General features: G+C 34.2%; 1 protein-coding gene across 18 annotated transcripts in view; it reads left to right on the top strand.

Annotated features, from left to right (window-relative positions):
• The window catches only part of MON2 (MON2 homolog, regulator of endosome-to-Golgi trafficking), a 126,811-nt gene that overhangs the window by 24,015 nt on the left and 78,446 nt on the right, over nucleotides 1-24,350 (top strand). For 10 of the 18 annotated variants that reach the window (XR_004966309.1, XM_036300958.1, XM_036300957.1 and 7 more), the window contains 9 exons: nucleotides 686-813; nucleotides 2,510-2,641; nucleotides 6,171-6,300; nucleotides 8,097-8,194; nucleotides 8,953-9,078; nucleotides 15,237-15,431; nucleotides 22,731-22,855; nucleotides 23,258-23,394; nucleotides 24,134-24,287. Coding sequence is in view for 17 of the 18 variants with exons in the window: in XM_036300958.1 (XP_036156851.1) it covers nucleotides 686-813; nucleotides 2,510-2,641; nucleotides 6,171-6,300; nucleotides 8,097-8,194; nucleotides 8,953-9,078; nucleotides 15,237-15,431; nucleotides 22,731-22,855; nucleotides 23,258-23,394; nucleotides 24,134-24,287 (1,225 nt within the window). In the remaining variant the exon portion in view is untranslated. Of the gene's footprint in view, nucleotides 1-685; nucleotides 814-2,507; nucleotides 2,642-6,170; nucleotides 6,301-8,096; nucleotides 8,195-8,952; nucleotides 9,079-14,684; nucleotides 14,706-15,236; nucleotides 15,432-22,730; nucleotides 22,856-23,257; nucleotides 23,395-24,133; nucleotides 24,288-24,350 lie in introns of those variants that run through there. The other 8 variants (XM_036300960.1, XM_036300959.1, XM_036300969.1 and 5 more) reach the window with 8 other exon arrangements.

Here is a 24,350-nt window from a genome sequence, read left to right as displayed (position 1 = left end):
AGGCAGGCAGGCAAGTGGTTAGGGAGGATCAGACAGGCAGGCAGAGTGGTTAGGGGCAATCAGGCAGGCAGGCAGGCGAGTAGTTAAGGGTGATCAGGCAGGCAGGCAGTTGAGTGGTTAGGAGCCAGTGGTTCCAGATTGCTAGAGAGATGTCTGACTCCCCCAAGTGGTCCTGGATTGTGAGATGGTGCAGGCCAGGCTGAGGAACTCCCCCCCCCTCCCTGTGCATGAATTTTGTGCACTGGGCCTCTAGTATAATATAATTATAGAGAGTTTCTGAACATTCAGAAGTATGGTAGAATGATATATATACTATTTTAAATTACTTTTTCTGCTCTGTGATATGAATTTTTATTCATGTTTTCCCTTCTGCACTATTGAAGAAATGGTATGCTTCTCTGAGGCAGGATAAACTTCTGAGAAGTTGACCTTAAAGAGTATAGTACCATAAGAAGGACTAGCGATAATAGAGTGTCAGGAGAAAGGCATGGCAAAGCTATAGTTAAGGGGTGTAGTTTAGATATGAATTTATAACATCTATTTGAAGTGTTTTAACTCTTGGTTTTTATTTTGGTGTTAATTTTACATAGTTTTTAAATTGTCATTACTGGTTGTAATTATATAAAATGTATTGCTATTTATGAATTAGATTTAATAATTTATTTTATATGTGTTCTAAATAAAGCATTAAAAGAGAACAGCTCAGAGGTTGTTCAACCTTTTCTAATGGGTTGTGGAACCAAGGAACCGAAGATCACTCAGCTATGTTTGGCCGCCATTCAGAGACTCATGTCACATGAAGTTGTATCTGAGGTAATGTGAAGATTTTATCTGAACTATGCACCTAAGAATCAAAGCAGTTTTCACAAGGGGAGAATGAAACATACCTGATATTTAATGTAAAACAGTTTTATGACTACCAATGTGCTTGAAGGACATGGCTAAATTTTAAAATATTAGCAAATTATTTTATTATTAAGTACTCATAAATAATAAAAATGTAAGTGCATTTTTCAAGTCATTTATAGTGTAAGTAGTCCCAGAGAACCATGCATATTTTCATATTACTGAAGAGAATATCCTGTATAATAAAATGCTAATATGCAAATTGTCCCTTGGGAGTTCGATTGACTGGGAGTTTGACCGTTCACTATGACGTGCGGTGACCACCAGGGGGTGGCGTGGGATGAAGGAAGGCCCCTGCCTGCAGCTGCCAGCTGGGGGAAGGAAGGCCCTGATCAGCCCTGACCACCACCCAGGCCTAGGGACCCTACCCATGAGTGAATTTCACGCACTGGGCCTCTAGTAAGTCATAAAAATTTTTTTAAGGTAGGAAGGAAAATCATGACTGTTTCCTAAATTATCTGAAGTGAAATTTGTTGTTCATTAATTAAATGTCTATATCTAATCTTATGATGGTAAAACAAGGAACAACATTTCATCATTATGAATCTACATCCTCGTTTAAATATAATGCTATTAACCTTAACTTTGTACTATTTAAAGCATTTTAATAGAAGTGGTAAATTCTTTTGCCTTTAGTATAGCATTCAAACTGTCAGAATAAAAAAAATTGAGATTATAAAGATGTTAATTGAAGTTGAATTTTAATTTTTTCTATAACATACTATAGATAACACTAGAGGCCCAGTGCACAGATTCATGCACCAGTGGAGTCCCTCGGCCTGGCCTGCACCCTCTCACAATCTGGGACCCCTCGGGGGATGTCGGATTGCTGGTTTTGGCCTGATCCCTGTAGGCCAGGCCGAGGGACCCCATTGGTGCAAGAATCCATGCACTGGGCCTCTAGTATGCATATAAGATCTTTGGTTAATCTCTTCCCACCCTCCCTCCTCCCCCCTTTCCTCTGAGGTTCATCAGTCTGTTCCATGTTTCCATGCCTGTGCGTTGAGCATCTGCCCCCTGGTGGTCAGTGCACGTCAGCTACTGGTCAAATGGTTGCTTAGGCTTTTACATATATAGATAAGAAACAGCAGACACGTAAGGGATTTGCATATGTCCATATTCATCAATGTCCAAATGAAATATTATTGTAAACATTAGCTTTGATTTTGACTACGTATTTCAGAACTGCATGTTGTTAGTTGCAAATATTGAAATGGTGTACAGTGGGGCCTTGACTTACGAGTGTCTCAACTAACGAGTTTTTTGAGATACCAGCTGTCTCTCGGCTGATTTTTTCCATTGAGTTGATAGAGTAATTTGAGTTAACGAGCTCCTTAACAAGCTCGGTCTCAAAACGAATTAAACTCTTAAGTCAAGGCCCCACTATATTTTAAAGAAATTCATTTTTTAGAAGAAATTTAATTGGATGTAAGTCTCAAATTAGTTGAGAGATGTGTTTGGATCTATATATCTAAAACACAGGTTTTGTTATTGTGATCATGGAATTTTCTCCAAGTGAGGTAATATTTATATACCTTTTTTATTTAGGGACTTAAGCACTTATATTTTATTGTTGACAATAATTAAAATAATTACTTTACAGACTGCAGCTGGAAATATAATTAACATGCTTTGGCAGCTAATGGAAAATAGTCTTGAAGAACTTAAGCTACTTCAAACAGTTCTTGTTCTTTTAACAACTAATACAGTAGTTCATGACGAGGCACTCTCTAAGGTAGGAAACCTGTTTTGACAAAGTTCATAAGTGCTTGAGACAGTATTTGAATAAGCTGTTGGAAAGAGAAAAGCCTGATTTGAACCAAAGGTAACTTCCCTATAGATATTGTGATAATGGATATTGTAGGTTAAAAACCACTGGTGCCATATTTTCCTCAGAGTTAAATTGAAATCAGTTTAAGGTTATGAAGCAAATCCCTTTGGGTATAGCTGACAGGGTTAGTTATGAATAGGAAATGGAAAAAGAAAAGTAGCAGAGGAATACTAATAGAGGAAGAGAAAAGTAAGAGAAAAAAAATGTATTTTGAGGTATCAGTGTTCCTCCACAACTGCCTTGAGTATTCCTCTGATAGCTCTCCCTTATCCCCTTTTAAAAATAATTTCGCCTGTATGTGATATGTAAGCCAGATAGTTTAAGCCTGTCCATTAAATAGCTGAAAAGGTGTCCTTCTGGCATTTAAATTAGATAAGGTTGCATGTATGATAAGTATTTCTCATTTCTTACAACTCCCACCCTCTTTGGAGTATATAATAGTTACTCTATTATTTATTTCACTCTCCAAAAAGTTTCCTTTTAATTATGAAATATTAAAATAAATTATGAAATATTTCTTAAGAACAGAGAGTAATATAAAGAACAGTCATTAATTAATGGCTTATTGTTTAAGAAATTTGTTGGACTTTTACTAATAGTTCTATTATAATTAGCATGCCTTTAAGGATGGACAGCTTATAAAGTAGAAAAGTATACTGTCTCTTGAGAGTATCTTTTCTAGTTACTTTCGATGTTCTTAGGTTATAATGAAATTTTACTTAATTGCAAATAGCTTATTCTTTTAGTCTCATACCTGCTTTATAAAATATTTTATGTATTTTTATAAAGGGATGGGCAAAAGTAGGTTTATAGTTGTGAGAATGCAAAACAGAGTTCATTCTTGTATTATCATTTATTAATTATTGTGAACAACTATAATCTACTGAACTATAATCCACACGAACAACTATAAATCTACTTTTGCCCCATCTTGTATGTACTTTTGTTGTATGTAATTCTTCTTGGTTTCTAGCTATCAAATTATTGTGTGTGTATGTATATATATATATAATTTTAAAAATTTTATAAAAGATTATTATTTGACCTACCAAAACAATAAGAACTGATTATAGTTTTATAAATAAATATTAGATTAATTTTAATATGGTTACTTTGGGAATGTAATACTTTGTGATAAAAATGAAGTAAAAAAATTCTATACATTTGAAATGTAAAGAGTAATAGTGGTATAAAGGCTTAATTATTTCCTTAAAACATTTAATATAATTAATATGATAATATATAGAATTTAAATGATCATGTCTTCAAAAATGTTTCTTTTTTTGCTTGTCTGTCTAAGTATGTTTTTATTGATTTTAGAGAGAGAGGAAGGGGGGGAGAGAGAGAGAGAGAGAGAGAGAGAGAGAGAGAGATATGAGAGAAACATTGGTTGCCTTCTGCATGCACCCCTAACTGGGACTGCACCCACAACCTGGGCATGTGCCCTGATCAGGAATTGAACTGGCAACCTTTCTGTGCATGGGATGATGCTCAACCAACTGAGCCACACCAACCAGGCCCAAAAATGTGTCTTTTAAAACTGAAACTTATAAAAGAACACATAGGAGAAAATCTACCATGGGTAGACAGACATTTCTTAGGTAGGGCAAAAAATCCATAAATCATAAAAAGGGCCACAGAATGGGGAAAATATTTAAAAAATATCTGATAGGAGTTTTATCTAGAGTTTATGAAAAATTCTTACAACTCATTTGAAAGACTACCGCCCAAAATGGACAGATGATTTCAGCAGAAACTTCACAGTATAAGATATTCAAATGGCTATTGAGTACATGGAAATTGGCTCAGCCTCAACAGGTATCAGGGAAAGCAAATTAAAACTATAAGGATAGATATCATTACACATCCATTAGAATAGCTAAAGTTTAAAAAAACTGACCATATCAGGTGTTGAGGATGTGGAATAGTTCTGAACTCACATATACTGCTGAAGGGAATAAGAAATTATAAAACTACTTTGGAAAACTAGCAGTTTCTTAAAAGGTTTAACCTATACTTACCATATGATCCAACCATTTCACTTCTAGGTATTTATTTAACCAAGGTAAATATAAACATGTGTCCTCATATATGAATTTTCATAGCAGCTTTATTCACATAGCCAAAAAACTGAAAACATCTCAAGTGTCCACCAGCAGGTGAATGGATAAATATGAATGGATAAACCCAGCCAGGCTAGTGTGGCTCAGTGGTTGAGCACAAGCCTATCAACCAGGAGGTCGCTGGTTCAATTCCAGGTCTGGGTTGTGGGCTCAAGCCCCATTGGGGTCGTGCAGGAGACAGCCAATCAGTGCTTCTCTCTCTCTCTCTCTCTATCCCCCTCTTTTTCTCTCTCTAAAAAATCAGTAGAAACATACTAAAAGAAAAAATAAAAAAGAATGGATAAACTCATGCCATGGAATGCTACTCAAGAATAAAAAAGTAAAACTCTAGCCCATGTGGCTCAGTTGGTAGGAACGTTGTCTTGTACACTGAAAGGTTGCAGGGCATATACCACATACCTTGGTTACAGGTTCGATCCCCAGTAGTGGAGTTTGCGGAAGGCAACTGATTGATCTCTTCTCTCCCCTTCCCTTCCCCCTCTCCTTCTGCCTTTCTTCTGCTCTCACTAAAAATCAGTGAAAAATGTCCTAGGGTGAGGATAAAAAAAAGAATAAAAAAAGTATAAACTATTGATACAAAAAACAACATGAATGAATATCATTTGAAGTATTACAAGTGAAAGAAACCAGACATAAATAAGTATATTTGTAAAAAATGCCAGCTGATCAGTAATTAAAAAAGCAGATGGGTAGTTGCCTGGGGCCAAGGGCAGAGGGAAAAATGGATTGTAAAAGAGCACAAGGAAACTTTTAGGGTGATGGAAATTTCTTGTATCTCAATTGTGACAGTAGTTTCATGAGTGAATAAAGATTCAGAACTCATCAAATATAAGTTTTAGAAGGGATACAGTTTTTTACATATAAATTACAATTTAATGAAGTTGATTTTAAAGGACTACTTTTAAAAATTGTAATTTTATCTTTTTATATGATTAACAGGTTTATTTAACATTTCTACAGATGATTTAGTGATATAACAAACTTTGAGTACATGTTATTTGTAAAACAAGTCATTCTGGGGTAATAAAGCACAGCACCTTATTATGTACATGTTAAAAGAACCAAATTGTAAAAGATGTATTTCACATAACCTTAAGCTAAGTTTCTGTGACTATATATTTACTAAGAGGCTGAATTTTTTTCAAAATATAAGGATTTCTGTAGATTTATTGTATGAAAGGGTAGAGCTTTTAGTATCTGTGATTGAGACAGCCAGACATAAATTATTTAATTTTGGGTTACATCAGATAAAGTATAGTAGTCACGTTTTTCAGTCTTATTTCACACTAAATGAAAATTGTTTTTTTTAGGCAATTGTTCTTTGTTTTCGACTACATTTCACAAAAGATAATATTACCAATAATACAGCTGCTGCTACAGTGCGACAAGTTGTTACTGTTGTTTTTGAGAGGATGGTTGCTGAAGATGAACGACACAGAGGTAAAGTGACAAAAGTTGTTTACTTTTGACAGTGGATGATACTTAAATCCATGATTTCTCATTTATTGATTTTCAGCCTTTTTCCTGTAAATGTAGGCTACCTAAAAACGAGAATACTTTAAAAAATATATTTATCTTAGCAATATTATTATATTGATAATAGAAATTCAAAATATAAATCTCCCATAATTTTATCATCCTAGAAGTCAACTATTTTCATTTGTATTTGTAATTATACTTTGTTGTTATTCTATAATTTAATGAACTAGTCTCCTATTGTACACTTAACATTGTGTTCTAAATTTTGGTATTGTTTTGAGTGTCTTTATACATAAATTTTTTCCATTTGAATTATTTCTTTAGTGTCAGTTCCCAAGAGTGTGCTTCCCTCATGTGAATTTTTGCCCTTGCCTATTAATATGTGTTAAGGAATATTTATATAATGTAAAGATAAGGAATATTTATATAATGTAAAGATTAATCTTCCTCTATTTTTATCAAATATATTGTAATTTTTGATTTCTTTTTTTTAATTTAAAAAGTTTCCTAAAAACTTAAAAAAATGTCTTTTCAGAGAGCTGGCAGATAATCTGTTTGTTTACAGTTTTATAATTTGATAACTTTTAACTGTAGAAATTATGTTTTTTCCCCCATTTATTATCCTTAGTAGATATAAAACAAATTTTTTTTCATGATTAGCTGAAAAGATTATAAGGTGCTACCATCATGAGCAATCTTTTTGCTTTATATAGTCAGGAAGCAAAAGATTAAACTACTTTTTCCTTTATATAGTTTTTTTCTTAAACTTTTGATATCATGCGTCTTTCATTTTATTTGATATTCTTTTGTTAATACTGGTAAAAATTATTGGAGTACTGCCTACTCCAATAATTATTTCACTTAACCTGAAATTAACCATTGGTCAGATTTTTCACATTTAGTTTTAGGCATTCTGAATCTGTTGTTTTATTAGAATACTTCCACTGACTTTAGTATTGATTTTTCTGCATTTTTCCTATGGGAAATGCAGTTGGAATTCTAGCAGTTTGAAATATTAGGACATTAAACGTAGAGGATAAAACAGGGCAGTTCTCCAGTTTGAATGTTTTATATATTCATAATCTCAATATAATTCCTAGATTGGGAATTTTAGCTGTGCATCACTAAAGACTGCTCTCTCATTTAATACTTTCTAATAAGGTAGAACATACTTAGAACCTCTTTCTTTTCAAGTAGCCATTAAGTCAACATTTATTCAAAACAGACTGTCAATTTACAGTGAATAATGTTTTATTAGTATTCAAAGAAGTGCTGAGTTGGGAAGCACCAATCTAGCTGACTCTTAGCAAGTTGATACTGTACCTACAACTGACATAGTAATTGTGGCAGATCAAGCAGTTACTTCTCTTAAAGATGCTAAGATGATAAAGGCATTAACTATGGTGGTAAACTTTCATATGTTTATTTAATATTTAAAGGCACATTTAAAGATCATGTGGATTTCAGATTCATGAAATAAAAGAGCTAGATAATGGGAGACGTGGAAAATCAAATGTGTGGGTAAAGATACTAAACTTGTTAAAATGAATATAAGTCAGTGAACAGTGATATGACATTTTGTATAAAATAGATTACCAATTTTTTTTCATTTGTGAGGGATATTCTGAACTTATAATTAAAGTTTATAATTCTATAAACAAGCATTTATTTTAAGCATGCCTTTTAAATAGTATGCAGTGTTTGATTTATATAAAGGTCATTATGAACTCCTAAAACTTACCTTATTTTGATTGCAGATATTATAGAACAACCAGCACTGGTTCAAGCCAATAGTAACAGAAGATCTGTCAGTACTCTCAAGCCTTGTGCTAAAGATGCATATATGCTTTTCCAGGTATTTCAGTTAATAAAAATAATTTTTATTATCATATATAGTTTTGAATTTTATGTGATTTATTTTTTTAAGTGTCAATTTTTAAGATTGTCAAATTTTATAGTGTTTCAAAAAAGTTCTAAAACATTAAGAAGCTAATTAATATGATAAAATGTTATGTTTTAAGGAAATAAAATGAGTTAAATGCACAACTATAAAAGAGGCAACTTAAGGATGACTAGTCATATAAAATAATTTCTTTAACAGGAAAATTTAAATAATAATTGGTATACTTACTATAATTTGTATAAAAATACCTGGTTTTTACATTATTTGTTGTGACTAAATCTTTTAAGTAAAATACAATTTATTTGTACTGAAAATTTTATTAAGTTTGTAATCAAATGGTTATTTTAGGTGGATTTTCATTAAAAGAACGTTAGATTAATAATTTATCTGTGTACTCTGTATAGTGTTAATAGTTATGATTCATTAATCTGTGTACTCTATATAGTCGATAGTTGTATGACTCATTTATCTGTGTATTTTATTGTCAATAGTTATATGATTCTTTAAAAGTTTACCTATATAATCGTATACAATTTGTCAAAATTTGAATTACCAATGTTTGGTTTCTAAGGAGTGAAAACAACTACACTATAAGAAGAAATTCTTAAAAATTTTATGAACACTGAGTTTTGAAAAAAAACCCACACCTTTTATTCCAGCATATGATTGTTTTATTTATTTTTTATTTATTGTTTGACTTATTTTTCTAGGATCTTTGTCAATTGGTTAATGCTGATGCTCCTTACTGGCTAGTAGGCATGACAGAAATGACTCGAACATTTGGCCTTGAATTACTTGAGTCAGTCCTGAATGATTTTCCACAAGTCTTTTTACAAGTAAGCCATTTGTAGTATCTTGCAACAAAATTATTCTTAAAATTTTTACAGATATTTTTCAAGAAAGCAACATGTATTTTTTCCCACATTAAAAGATGTGAAGAATTATAGCCTTAGACTTTAGACTTATAATAATTTAATGTTATCTTACATTGTTGAAATGCCCTAGCACCTTGAAATTTTAACATTAGAAGGAATCCCAGGATACTGTCTATTCAGGCATTTCTCAGTCAGTGAATATACGAGGGAAGGTGGTATGTGAGCTATATTTATAATATGTAAAATAGAAAGAAATTGTTATTGATTTTTATTCATTTATATGTAGCTATATGCTTTTAGATAATTTTTAAAAAATATACACACAAGGATATGTTTTTATTGATTTCAGAAAGAGGAAGGGAGACAGAGACAAGAGAGAGAAAGGAAGGAAGGGAGGAAGCAAGAGAGGGGAAGGAAAGGAAAGGAAAGAAAGGAGAGAAAGGGAAGGGAGAGGGAGGGAGGAAGAAAGGAAGGGAGGGAGGAAGGGAGGGAGGAAGAAAAAGAAAAAAAGAACATTGTTGTGAGAGAGAAACATCGATTGGTTGCCTTCTATATGTGTCCCTACTGGGACTTGAACCCATAACCTTTTGATGTAAGGGATGATGCTCTGACCAACTGAGCAACCTGGCGAGGGCTACTTTTAGATAATTTAAATGGAAAAAAAGAAGTAGTTGCCCTGGCTGGTGTGGCTTAGTTGGTTGAGCATTGTCCTATGTACCAAAAGGTTGTCGATTTGATTCCTGGTCATGGTACAGACCCAGGTTGCTAGTTCATCCCTGGTCAGGGTGTGTGCGGGAGGCAACTGATTGAAGTTTCTCTCCCTCTCCCTTCCTCTCTTTCTCTAAAGTCAATAAAAAAATATTTTTTAACAGAATAAGGTAGTCAATGCTTAATAAATTTGTTGTGCAATAAAAATATTTTAATACAAAAAGATAATAGGGGAAACAGTAGGAAAGAATTCAGACTTTTTATTTTACTCTTTAAAAATTAAAGCCCAAAATTGATTCAGTGATTTACATAGGGTTCCTTAGTTAATAGCAGATCTTGAACTAAAATTTAGATCTTTTAACTACTTATCTACCTTGTTTTCTTACCATTCTGTCTGCCTAAGTCATCTATTTTATCCTTTGCTCTTACCTACAAAATGTGTGAATCAGTGCCACAATAGTAGATGATTCTTTAGGCCTAGAGTTGGGACTGAAATTTTTATTACATGGTTCACAGTTTTTAGTATATATTAGTCAAGTGTTCAATGCTTTGGGGAATAATGAACAATATTCACTGATGATTCCCTTTTTTGTGTTATTATAGAATAAATAGTGTTTAGATATAACTTGTCTAACAGTCTTATATAAAATGATAGTTACAACAGCTACCATTTTTTGACTGCTTACATGCTATAATTATGCCAAATTCCTTACATATTACATTCACCGTAATCTTCACAAATGCCTGAGAAGTAGCATTTATTCCTACTTTTCACAGGAGGAAACTAAGACTTTCAGATGGTTAAGTAATTTGTCTAAGGTTTAATGGTTTGTAAGTGACAGAGTTAGGATTTGAACCCATGTTGATCCAGATTCCAAATTAGTTTTTCTTCTTAGCCTCTCTTTTCAGTCACACTTCACATCCAAACCATTACCTTCAAAATGCGTACAGGATCTAGTCACTTCATACGACTTTTATTACAATCATCCTACTCCAAGCCACCATCACCTCTTACCTAAATTATTGCATTAGCTTCCTAATTGGTATCTTTGCATCCATACTTACCTCATTCTATTATAGTTGCTTATTACACCACATCCAAAATAGTCTTTAAAACAGGTCAGATTTTTTCAGTCTTCTGTAAAAGTGTTCCTGTAGATGTCCTTTTTGCCCAGAATAAAAGAAGAAGTCCTAATTATGGTCTATGGAACTTTTCATGATCTAGTCCCCGGGATTCCTTTACCTTACCTCTTTTCACTCTTCCCTTTACCATTACTTTTTAGCCAGGCTGTGATTCTTGCTGTTCCTTAAATGACCCAAGTGGACTCCTGCTTCAGGCCTCTGTAACTTAACTGGTTTCTGGGTCTGGAATGCTTTTCTCTCAAATAGCTTGTCTCTTACTCTTTTGAGGTCTTTGCTCAATGGTCAACTTTTCAGACAAACCTTCCCCAACACTTTATATAAAATGGCAACTTTTCATGCTAATACCCTTATCTTATTACCTCCTGACATATGTGTATTTGTATATTAGTTTATTTTCTATCTTTTCTTATAGGAAGTAAGCTCTATGAGGCAGGGACTTAGTTCACTGTTGAGTCTATAATAGTGCCTGGCATATGGCAGGTGTTTGATAAATGTGTGAATGAATGAATGAATTGGTACATGAATTTAATTAGAAATTTCTGTACTTTGGATTGTGTTTTCTGATTTTGTAGGAAAATATTTGAAAAAAAATGTTTCTAATTTCAGATTTATTGTGTATACAAATGACTTATTCTACTTTATTCTTCCTGCTATAATGCAGAGGGGGGAAAAAAGAATTATTCTTTGTAATATACCAGAATTTGCTCCTGTAAAGTTTTCATTAAGAGATAAATATTTGTTTTCTTTCACTAATTATTTACCTAATTTAACCAAAATTACCAGTCATTTAGAATGTGCTGGTCTATGTGTTTTGTGCCAAGGATGCAGATGTGAAATGAGACAGATAGAAGTCTGGCCCTGTGGCACTTACAAGTCTAATTTGGAGAAAAATATTAACTGAATAATGGATTTGATGAATGCTGTGAAGGAAAAGTGTAAAAAGTATGTGGGAGTGAATAACATAGGCACCAAACTGGTGGAGAGTTGGTGATGAATCAAACACATGAAGCTTTTACCTGAAGGGGGGAAAGTAGTGAGTTGGGAGAAACAGGCAGAATAAGAAAAGGATATTCCAGAGCAGTGAACCTGAAAAGGGATCTGTGTCTAGAAAATAATCTCTATAAGGGCGGACAAAATTGAACTTAACCCTGAACCCCTTTCCCTACCACAGTTCCTAGCACATATTAAGCAGTAAGCCAGTAATTGCTAAATAAATCAATGAAATGTTGTACATAAGGGAAAAGGCTTGAACAGTGAACTGCTTGCTAAGATGGAATATACTCTATGGTAAACTTTTTATTACAAGGGATAGATTATTCAGTTTTAAACACACTCAAGTACCTCAAAATGAGACACTGCAAAATATTAGTTGAATTTATGCATTTTGAGCTTGGAAGTAAGGTTTTGGGCTGAGGTTATAAATGTAAACATCACTGGCTTGTAATTGTTAATTACATTGAGGTTATAAATGTAAACATCACTGGCTTGTAATTGGGAGTGAAAAAGATCACCTCTGGTGATAGCACAGATGAGGAAGCCAGGTCCTGGTACTATGGAGCCCTGAGGAATCTCAACGTTAAATGGTTAAGCATAAAAGGGTAAGAATATAAAAGGGGCCAGAAAGGCAGGAGTGCATGTGATACAGTGAGACGTATAGAAGACAAAAGCAAATGTGATACAGTGAGACATATAAAGGACAAAAGCAAAGAAAGCTTCAAGATGAACCAAGTAATCAGTTAAGTCAAGTGCTTCAGAAAGATATGGTAAGATGAAGACTGAACAGGCAGTGTTCGCTTTGTCCACAGAGATCATGATGAATATAATAAGATTACTTTCTGTAGAGTTAGGGTATTTCATGGTGATTTCAGAAGAAATGCAGTTGTAATCAGTCGAGTAGTGAGGGGGGAAATAAATAGATATAACTTTTAAGTCTTGTCTGTTATAGTCATAAATTAACCAATATAGAAAATTATTTAGTAAAGTATGACAATAACCTTAATTATGTCTTTAATTTTGTCAGTCAAAGAAACTAACTGTAGACATGAAAGTAGACTTTCAAATCACTAAACTGTTAAGATCCCATTTTGGGAGGGAAGAAAATGGAACTGCTATTTGACCCAGTGATCCCTCTTCTAGGAATATATCCTAAGAATCCCAAAGCACCCACCAGAAAGAATATATGTACCCTTATATTCATAGCAGTGTTATTTACAATAGCTAACATCTGGAAACATCCCAAGTGCCCATGAGTAAATGAGTGGATAACAAAGTTATGGTACATATACACCATGAAATACTATGCAGCAATAAAAAGGAAGGATCTCGTAACCTTTAAGACAGCATGGAGGGACCTGGAGACTATTATGCTAAGCAAAATAAGTCAGAGAAGACAAGTGTCACATGATCTCACTCATATGTTGAATCTAATGAACAAAGTAAACTGATGAACAAAATAGATCCAGAGACAGAAGCATAGAACAGACTGTGGAATCTCAGAGGGAAGGCAGGGGAGGGTGTGTGGGGGAAGAGATCAACCAAAGAACTTGTTTGCATTTATGCATAACCAATGGACACAGACAATAGGGTGATGAAAGCCTGGGGCAAGGGGCTGGAGTGGGCTAGACGGGGTTAATTGGGGGAAAAAGGGAGCATATGTAATACTTTTAACAATAAAGATTTTTTTTTTTTAAGAAAGATCTATGACCCTTTGAGATAATAAGGAGTGACCTGGAGATTATTATGCTAAGTGAAATAAGCCAATCAGCAAAATACAAATATCACATGATCTCACTTATATGTGGAATCTAATGAACAAAATAAACTGATGAATAAAATAGAACCAGAGGCATGGAAACATGGAAGACTGAGAAATCTTGGAGGGAAGAGGGGGGTTGGGCAGGAAGAGATTAACCAAAGAACTTATATGCATATGTGCATTGCCCCTAGACACAGACAATAGGGTGGTGAAGGCCTGGGACAGGGTGGGAACCTAGGGGAGAGGGGCAGTGGGGGAAAAATAGGGGAACATCTGTAATACTCTCAATAAAGTTTTTAAAAGTACATTGAAATGAATATAAAAATTTGGAAGGAATTAATTAGGAACTAACAATGACTTGTCTCTAGGAGTTGAGATTATAAGAGGCTTTTAAAAATATGTTTTTTATTGATTTTAGAGGAAGAGGGAGGGAGAGGTAGAAACATCGGTGAGAGAGAAACATTGATATTATTTGGTTGCCTCTTGCACTCCCCCTACTGGGGATCAAGCCAGCAACGAGGACATATGCCCTGACCAGGAATCGAACCAGTGATCTCTTGGTGTATGAGTTGACATTCAACCACTGTGCCATACCAGTTGAGCATTTACTTTTATCTTTTTATCTATATTTTTCTCTCTAATGAATCTGATATTTCCCTCTAATTGTTTTTCTTGAATGAATCTGAGTTTTAAAAATACATTTTAAAAAATTTGTGATTCTGAACAAATGAATTACACTGTGCCTTATTCTTTCTTTCTTTCTTTTTTTTTTTTGGTAAGATTAAAGGGTTAGAGGATGAAATTTATGTTTGTGTCATTATTCTTAGCCTAATTGATATTTGAATAATTAAAACAACAAAATAATGTATATTTGAGGTTAGATATTAAATGTTGACTGGGCCTTACATTTTCAGTAAAATGGGACTAGTTTCACAAGGAATTAACAGATATGGGGATGTTTTCTGCATAATATACTATGACTGTAAGTAAATTTAAGAATTCTTTGCAAGATTTTCTAGATTTAAAAAAATGCTTATTTGTCATTGTATTTTTTCATCAGCTTGTGTTTTGTTTAAGCAATCTACGTATAACAGAATATTGTGTTCATTAATACATCTGCACATGAGTGGAATTATCTTTACACAAAAGAATCAATAAATTGTGTAACTTACTATACTTTCTTTATTAATCAAGGTTTCTCTCCTCAGTTGCCTATTTTAAATACTTTATCCATTTGAATTTGTGCAATCTATTTTCTTTCTTCTGTTCTTTATATTTAGAGTCTTTTAAAAAAACTTACTGACATATTATCATTTTGATTTCACATTGTCACCAGTGCTAATTTCAGAATTGTTTGTAAACAAAATAATAAACTACATAAACTTATATTAAAGCTAATTTATTCATAGAGATTATTAAGAACTTTACTAGTGAGACTGTTCAGTACAAACTAAGTTAATTGCTTTTCTTTTCTTTTCCCCCCTTTTTTTTTTTTTTTTTTTTTTGCAACTAGCACCAGGAATTTAGTTTCCTCCTAAAAGAAAGAGTATGTCCTCTTGTGATAAAGCTCTTTTCTCCAAATATAAAGTTCAGACAAGGTTCCAATACTTCATCTTCTCCAGCACCAGTTGAAAAACCATATTTTCCTATCTGCATGCGTTTGCTGAGAGTTGTGTCTGTTCTGATTAAGCAATTTTACAGTCTTTTGGTAAGTACTAATTTTCATATATATTTTTGTGTGTTATTATAGGCAGTGCTCTTTTTATTTATTTTTAAAAATATATGTTTATTGATTTTAGAGAGGAAGAAAGAGGGAGAGATAGAAATATCATTGATGAGAGAGAATCATTGTTCAAGGCCTCCTGCATGCCCTACACTGGGGATTAAGCCCACAACCCAGGCATGTGCCCTGAACTTGAATCGAACTGCAACTCCTGGTTCATAGGTCGATGCTCAACCACTGAGCCATCCTGGCGGGGCGGCAGTGCTCTTTTTACAAGATGATCTGTTACAGTGTATTTAGCTTTTTCACTTCAGCTAAGTAGACTTTTTCTTATGAGTACCTATAAATATTCTCCTAGATACTAAAAGGCTCATTCCATTCTTTCTTGAATCTTTCCATGTTTAAATAGTATTTTTAATGAATGTTAAGGAGAGTCATGGTGTATTATCTGAAGGCAATATAGGATTTGTGACTTTGGAATTTAGTTTCTTAGCTAATTATCTATAACTTGATGAAAATTAAAATTATAGTATCTTCAATTTATTGTTTTCATTTTTATTATTATATATATATACATATATATATATATACACACACACACACACACACATACAAATTAAGAAGTTAAAAATTTAGTGAACTCTTATGATTAGAAATCAATATCAACTTCCAGTTCAATATTGTATCTATTTTGCATAAATTTATGGGTGATAGTTCTGATCATAATTTTATCAATGTGGTGGCTTACTCTTAAACATTCAAATATTTGTCAGAGAACATGGTGTATTATATTTCTTGTAAATTTTAGATTAAGTCAAATTCAGCATTGTATAATTTTTTAGCATTTATAATCTTAGTCTTAATTAACAAAAATGATTGGTTTATCACCTACAGTGAGCAGTCAATGTACCAAATGTTAGCAACCACATTACAAGCTAATGGATAGTATAGATAGTTTTTATATTAAATTCTAAGGAGAGCTTTTTAAATAAAGTTTTTTTCTGTATTTGTGATATACTCATTATAGGTTTTCTTTTCATATTCCAAATCCATTTATGCAAAATGAATTCAGAAATAATCTTTATAAGCATTTGTAGTTATTTAATATTTCCGGTGACAGAGGATACATCTGTAATGCACACTGATATATGTAATGCATTGTTTAGAACTATCTATTGAAAATCATATCATTTAAGAATGTGTTGCTATTTAGGGATGCTATAATTTATCAGAGTTTGGGTCCAAGAGTTTAAGACTCTTGGTATATTCATAATTGTTGGGTTGGTCACTTTTTGTTCTACCAAAACTAATAATATATAAATTATTATACTTTGGGTACCTAAGTTTATGAACTTAATTATTCCATAGTCCCTTTTTCTCTGTAAGGATTAACTTTTTAAAAATTACAGTCAGTATTTCCTGCAACATGTAAGGTATTTGATGTAATCTCCTATAATAATATTAAATTGTAAAGCCAAAACTTTGTTGTCTAATTATATACAATTAAAATGGAGGGGGACAAGAAACCCAAAACACTAATTAGAAAGAATATATGCACATTGTTCATTGCAGTGTTATTTACACTAGCTAAAATACAGAAGCAACCCAAATGCCCATGAATAGACAAGTGGATAAAGAAGCGGTGGTACATATATACAATGGAATATTACTTGGCCGTAAAAAAGAATCAAAGCTTACCATTTGTGACAGCATGGATGGACCTAAGTGAAGAAGACATATGATTTTACTTATACATGCAATCTAAAGAGAGTAAAATAAATGAACAAACAAAATAGAAACAGACTCATAGATACAGGGAACAGACTGATGGTTGCCAGAGGGAAGGAGGTATTGGAAGGGCTAGATGAAAAAGGTGAAGAGACTAAGAACGACAGATTGGCCCTAGCCAGGTAGCTCAGTTGGTTAGACTGTTGTCACAATACAGCAGTATTACGGGTTTGATTCCCAGTCAGGGCACATGCAAGAATCAACCAATGAATGCGTATATAAGTGGAACAACAAATTGATGTTTCTCCTTCTCTCACTCTTCCTTTTTCCATTTCTCTTTCTCTCTAAAATCAATAACTTTTTTAAAATTAAAAAAAAACTACAAATTGGTAGTCACGAAATAGTGACAGGGATGTAAAAGTACAGCATAGGGAGTATAGTCAGTAACATTGTAATAACTGTACGGCAGTGGTTCTCAACCTTCCTAATGCTGCGACCCTTTAATACAGTTCCTCATGTCGTGGTGACCCCCAACCATAAAATTATTTTCATTACTACTTCATAACTGTAATTTTGCTACTGTTATGAATTGTATTGTAAATATCTGATATGCAGGATGTATTTAGGCGACCCCTGTGAAAGGGTCGTTTGACCCCCAAAGGGTTGCGACCCACAGGTTGAGAACCGCTGCTGTATGGTGACAAGTGGGTACTTAAAATGTCAGGGGACCTCTTTATAAAGTATATGATTATCTAACCACTATGCTATATACCTGAAACTAATATAAAATAATATTGAATATAAACTGCAATTGAAAAGTAAAAATTTAATTGAGGGGAAATTCTGTGAGGCTTTACATTAATTCAGAAATTTTGTAAGTTCAGTTGGAATTTGCTGAAAATAAGTGAAATGTAGCTTAGTTTCTCCAAAGATGGGAAGTTTTTACATGTCAGCTTTTACATTTTCTGTATTAATATTTATAGTCTATTTCAATCCACAAAGAAACTTTGAAAAAATGTAAGCCATAATGACATCCCCCTGGAGAACACTGACTGAACAACAGTATATTGACCAGATTGCATTTCTGAGAACTTCAGAAACCATTTGAGAGATTACAGCACTCCAGGCAAGTGCAAGGCCAAGAAGAGTTTCATTATAGTGGGTAGGAAAGCTCATTCACTTACCTGCTATACCTCATCCCATTCCTGACACAGCACAGCAAAGGCCTGATCAAGAGAAAATTTCCAACTTATGGCTTCTCCTTCAGGTGGGAAAGTAGGATAAAATGTGTAACCAGCATTCTGCCCAAGGGACTGTTTTTTTGTCTCACCTAATTCTTGAAGCACTGATAGCACCCATGGATGCCTGTGGCCCTGCTGAAAACAAAGGCAAGGGCTATGGCTTGCTGCAGCACCAGAGACTGCAGTACTCCAGGCATACACCAGGGGGAGCTCCTGAATCGAAACAGGCAAACCTCTTCAGCTCTGAAATTACTGTTTACCCGTACAAACCCAGAAGAGACACATCAACAAAAAAGGTTTGGGGGACCCCAAAATTTCTAGCTAGATTGATTGGTGAATATCTTTTCTTTTTTTAAATACATTTTATTGACTTTTTACAGAGAGGAAGGGAGAGGAATAGAGAGCTAGAAACATTGATGAGAGAGAAACGTTGATCAGCTGCCTCCTGCACACCCCCTACTGGGGATGTGCCCGCAACCAAGGTACATGCCCTTGACCAGAATCGAACCTGGGACCTTTCAGTCCGCAGGCCGACGCTCTGTCCACAGCCAAACTGGTTAGGGCTGAAGATCTTTTCTGTACAAAACTAATTTATAAAGAGTAACAGTGTTAGCTATATTTTCAAAAGCCCAAATTTAAACAGAAAATAATAAGGCGTACAAATAAATGGGAAGACATTGGCCTGATCAAAGGAACAAAATAATTCTCCAGAAACTGACCCTAAAGAAAGGGAGATGATTAGTTATTTGTCAAAGAATTTAAAATAATGATCCTATAGATGCTCAGTGAGCTAAAAGAGAATACAGACAATTAAATGAAATCAGGAAAATAATGTATGAACAAAGTCAAAGAAACTATAAAAGAACCAAACAGAAATTCAGAAGCTGAAGAATATAATAATGGTTGTGAAAAATTCACTAGAAGGGATCAACAGCAGGCTGGATCAAGCAGAAGAAAGAACTGGCAGACTTAAAGACAAGCTATTTGAAATTGTCAAGTCAGAGGAACAAAAGAAAAAAGAATTAAGAGACCCTAAGGGACTTATGGGACACTGTCAAACTGACCAACGTACAGACGTCTAGGAATGAAGAACTGTGTTTTACCTTATACTCAAAATACCTCTGACACCACAAGTGGGGACTTTTCCCCCCACACTGACCAATTGCCTGACAGCCAGTAGTCTTACATTTCATCCATAAGTAGTGGGTCACAAGGTAACCCACAACTTCTGTCATACTTAGCTATAAGTTGGAGGTTCTCATGAAGTAAAAATACCCTACTTAGTAAAAATAATTTGCTAGAGTGGCTCACAAAACCCAGGAAAACATTTTACTTACTAGAAGTATCCCCTGCTTTCTAAAAGTTTGCATTAGGCCACTTCACTTTTCTTCACTTACATTAGTACCTGTTTTCATTAACTAAAAGACATTTGTAAAGGAATTTTCCTTTTACAAAAAACGTCAGTACTGTACTAATGTTGGTCTTTTGTAAAAGCAAAGTGGCGTAATGTGAACTGTTGATAAGTGGGGGTACCCTTTGTTTTAAGCCATTTTGGCTTACAAAAGATTTCATAGGAACTCTACTTGGGATAGTAGGGAAAACCTGTATTCCTGATGTATTACAAAGGATATTTTAAAGGAGACTGATGACCAGGCAGGCGAAGAGATACATAGGGTGTAATCTGGAAGGGTCCTGAGAGCAGGAGCTTCTGTCCCCGTGACGTTGGGGTGTGCCACCCTCCTGGCATGTAGATGTGTTCGCCAACCTGGAAACTCCTCAACTTCATGCTTCTAGGATTTTTATGCAGGTTTTATCATGGAGGCATCGATTATTAAATCACTTTCCACCCCTCTCCAGATAATTGGGGGTAGGTCTGAAAGTACCACACTTCTAATGATGGTTTGGTCTTTCTGGCAACCATCTCCTTTCTGGCATCCATTAAAAGTTTCCTCATTAGAGCAAAAGATGCTACTGTCACCCAGAAAATTCCAATGGATTTAGGAGCTCTGTCAGATGTTCCTATCACTTAGGACATCATAAGGGTTTAGGAGATCTGTATCAGGAACTGGGGGTTGAGGTGGGGTGGGCAAAGGCTGGATTTTAGAACAAAAGATGCTCCTAGCACTCCTAAATACAAGGATTTTAGGAAATTGTGTCAGGAACTAGGGGCAGAGATTATATCATTTATAAGCTGCAGTGCTGGGATGTTAAGCAATTCTTTTAAGCCGCCAAACTCATGCTCTTAACCCCACTGCATTTTATTACTACACTGTTTCTTTTTTTTCTTTTTTTTTTTTTTTTTTTAAATATACTTAACAGATGTTAAGTGTGCTTCTTTTTTTTTTTTCTTTTTCTTTTCTTTTCTTTTTTTAAAATATATTTTATTGATTTTTCACAGAGAGGAAGGGAGAGAGATAGAGTTAGAAACATCGACGAGAGAGAAACATCGATCAGCTGCCTCCTGCACATCTCCTACTGGGGATGTGCCCGCAACCCAGGTACATGCCCTTGACCGGAATCGAACTCGGGACCCTTCCGTCCGCAGGCCGACGCTCTATCCACTGAGCCAAACCGGTTCCGGCTACACTGTTTCTTAGTTCTCATTATTTCCCCTCTCCAAGTCTGCCAGTGCAAGTTTCTTATTCTGCTCCTATATTCTTCATGTTTTGACTTTGGTCTCCTTGATTTGGGGGGGGGGGGAGGGGAGGCGGCGCTAAAAGAATGGGGAAATAACATTACAGCCAGCTACAGGAAAGATTGAATGTTACTGCCTCAAGGAAGAGAAAGGCCTATTTCTGTACTTTCCTCATTAATTGGGGGTGATAACCAACTGGTAAAACTTCCTTTCACAACAATAAGACAGCTCTAGGACTGTGTTTGCAAAGATGAAGCTTCAGAAGTATATAAGATATTATTTCCTTGGTGTTATAATTTTTTACATTAGACTTAACATATGGGAAAATTCAGACATTCTAGTTTCTCCAAGGGCAAAAGTTAGAGGTATGGTTGTTGTGGGGTGAGGTATGTGATTGATGTGGAATGCTACCCTCTTATTTTTCTGTTTTCATTATCAGTACAAATGTCAGCACATTGAAAATGGCAAGTAATACCTTAGTATTGTTAGGAAAATAAATATCACCTCGCAGAACCCCTGAAATAGTCCCAGGGACCACAGTTTGGGAACCACTACACTAGAGACTCGGTGTTCTTCCCCGAAATTCACCAGCTTATCTTGTTCTGAAAAGTAGGGGTGAAGGTAACTGATCTTCAAAGGCTAGTTCTGTTAATGTATCTATACTGACTAGAGGAAATTAGAATGCCCCAGTTGTGTTGGGAGAGATACAACATGTCAAGTATACTATGTTTTTTCCACTTTCTAACACGGGGGTCCTCAAACTACGGCCCGCGGGCCACATGCAAATACAATTATTGTATTTGTTCCCGTTTTGTTTTTTTTTACTTCAAAATAAGATATGTGCAGTGCGCATAGGAATTTGTTCATAGTTGTTGTTTTTTTTAAACTATAGTCCGGCCCTCCAACGGTCTGAGGGACAGTGAACTGGCCCCCTGTTTAAAAAGTTTGAGGACCCCTGTTCTGACATCTGAGCTAGGTGCCTCTGCCCTTTGAATCACTTAGGCTCCATGCTCAGATATATTTTTAAGGAAGATAACTTTAAGGAATTTATGAAACTTAATTATAAATGGCTAATTCTCTCTCCTGCCTTTGACTTTCCACTTTTAAAAAGTAATGAATGGGGATAAATTGGCTTGTCTAACCTAATTTTCTACTTCACATACATTTCTCTAACAGAGGATCTTATCACTAATAATCCCATGCTTGCATTTAAATATTCTAATCCATGTATTAGTATTTCCACCAGGATGCTTTCATCTTAAGTATCACTTATCTCTTGACTGTTATTCTTAGGAAAGGACTATAGGAATTCAGAAACATTCATCACCCTTCATGCTAGTATAATGGAATTAATGAAGTATCTTCGAGCAACAATTGGACTTAAGCCATAGATACTAATCTTGATACCTACATAGTACTTTCTAAAAAATAAGGATAAACGATTAACCACGTTAGCAGATCACTGTTGTGAGTTTTCAGGGATGTACTTAGAGACACTGATTTTTTTCCTGTTAGCTTTTCCTTATATAACTACTTTTCTCCACTCCCAATTAAGAGTTTTAATTTATTTAAAATTAAAAGATTTTATTGGTTTGTCCATAGGAATAAGATAAGAACAAGGCTGCAATTTATAATTCTTAGATTTAAAGAAATATTATTTAAAAATCTTACACTTTTTAGGTAACTGAATGTGAGATATTTCTGTCACTTCTGGTGAAATTTCTGGATGCAGATAAACCACAGTGGCTACGAGCTGTTGCAGTAGAATCAATACACAGACTCTGTGTGCAGCCTCAGCTATTAAGGTAAACCTCAGCAGTATTTTGTTAAATGTGTAGGTTTGTTTTTATGCCAGTAGGAAGAGTTTAAGTATTTATTTCCAAATATTAGTGATTTCTAAACACAAAAAGTGGATTGTGTGCATATGAAGGGGTTGGGGTGTTGGTGTGGAAAATAACTGGGAGGTGGCAAAAAGTGTGTTAGTAATTGCCACCAGCCGAATTTACTGAGTTAACATGGCCAAGGTGATTTTTTAAGAACATTAACCTCAATCTGAACCATCATTCTAAGTTCGTAAAAAAACTCAAATATGAAGTTTTAAGTATAGTATTGAGACTGATTTATCAATGTTACTTAGTATAAAAAAAGTCTAAATATTTTAATATGTCCAAACATTTTCTCAAGAAACATTTAAAATTATTTTACAGGTCATTTTGTCAGTCCTATGATATGAAACAACATTCTACCAAGGTTTTTCGTGATATTGTGAATGCACTGGGCTCTTTTATCCAATCACTGTTTCTTGTCCCTCCTACTGGAAATCCTGCTACCGCAAACCAAGCTGGTAAAGACTCATTCATATTTTCATTTTTATGTTCTGTCACAGTTTACAGTAATCACTAGTCTGAGAAGATGTTTTATAGATATCCTTGACTAGAGAAATGTAATTACTTAAATGTATTATATCTATTTTATAACATTTTGTTATATTCATTTATAATATTTTATATTTTATATATGAGTGTAAAGACACGTAAAGAATAAGTTGAGCTCACAGAGGCAACTGTGTTTATTTCTCTCCAGAATATGTTTTCTGATATATATGTTTAGTTACTCTAATCACATAACAAAAGTTTAATCTTCATTTTAGAAGTTACCTCATTTGGTATGTCTCTTTAAAGAGTCTGGTTATTATGTTAGGAGATCTTTTAATCTCTCTTTTAACAAAACAGGTGAACTTGATTTAAGTTTGGCAAACAATGTCTTCTTGTTTCTCTTCTTTTCCACTTTTTACTGTCTGATCAGTGGCTTTTTATTTTTTATTCTCACCTCTGATAAAAAGTGATTAATGAAAGGTATATTATAAAGTTTGTCTGTATTTTTACTTATTAGAAAAAAGGAAATGGTGCTTTGATGAAAGAGGGATACTCTCTAATAGCCAAAGTAGGATTGATAAATTTCATTTATTTGTATAATATCCATTTATATAACATAATTTTAAAAAATTGATCAGGTATTTAATATTATTGATTTGTAATTAAGTAGTAACATGGTATATTTGTTTTCATCCCTTAATCCAAAAGGAAACAATAATGCAGGTGGCACTGTCTCAGCACCAGCTAACCCGGGAATGTTGGGGATTGGTGGAGGTGTTACTTTACTACCAGCCTTTGAATATAGAGGAACTTGGATACCTATTCTGACTATAACAGTACAAGGCAGTGCTAAAGCAACATAGTAAGTCGTAATAGCATTATTTTGTAAGGAAGTATATTGTTGGGAATGATATTTTATCCTAAA

The sequence above is a fragment of the Myotis myotis genome, unplaced genomic scaffold (assembly GCF_014108235.1).
Source record: "Myotis myotis isolate mMyoMyo1 unplaced genomic scaffold, mMyoMyo1.p scaffold_m19_p_3, whole genome shotgun sequence".
Lineage (NCBI taxonomy): Eukaryota > Metazoa > Chordata > Mammalia > Chiroptera > Vespertilionidae > Myotis > Myotis myotis.
Note: the sequence above shows the minus strand (reverse complement) of the source record. Positions and strands in the feature narration are given on the sequence as shown.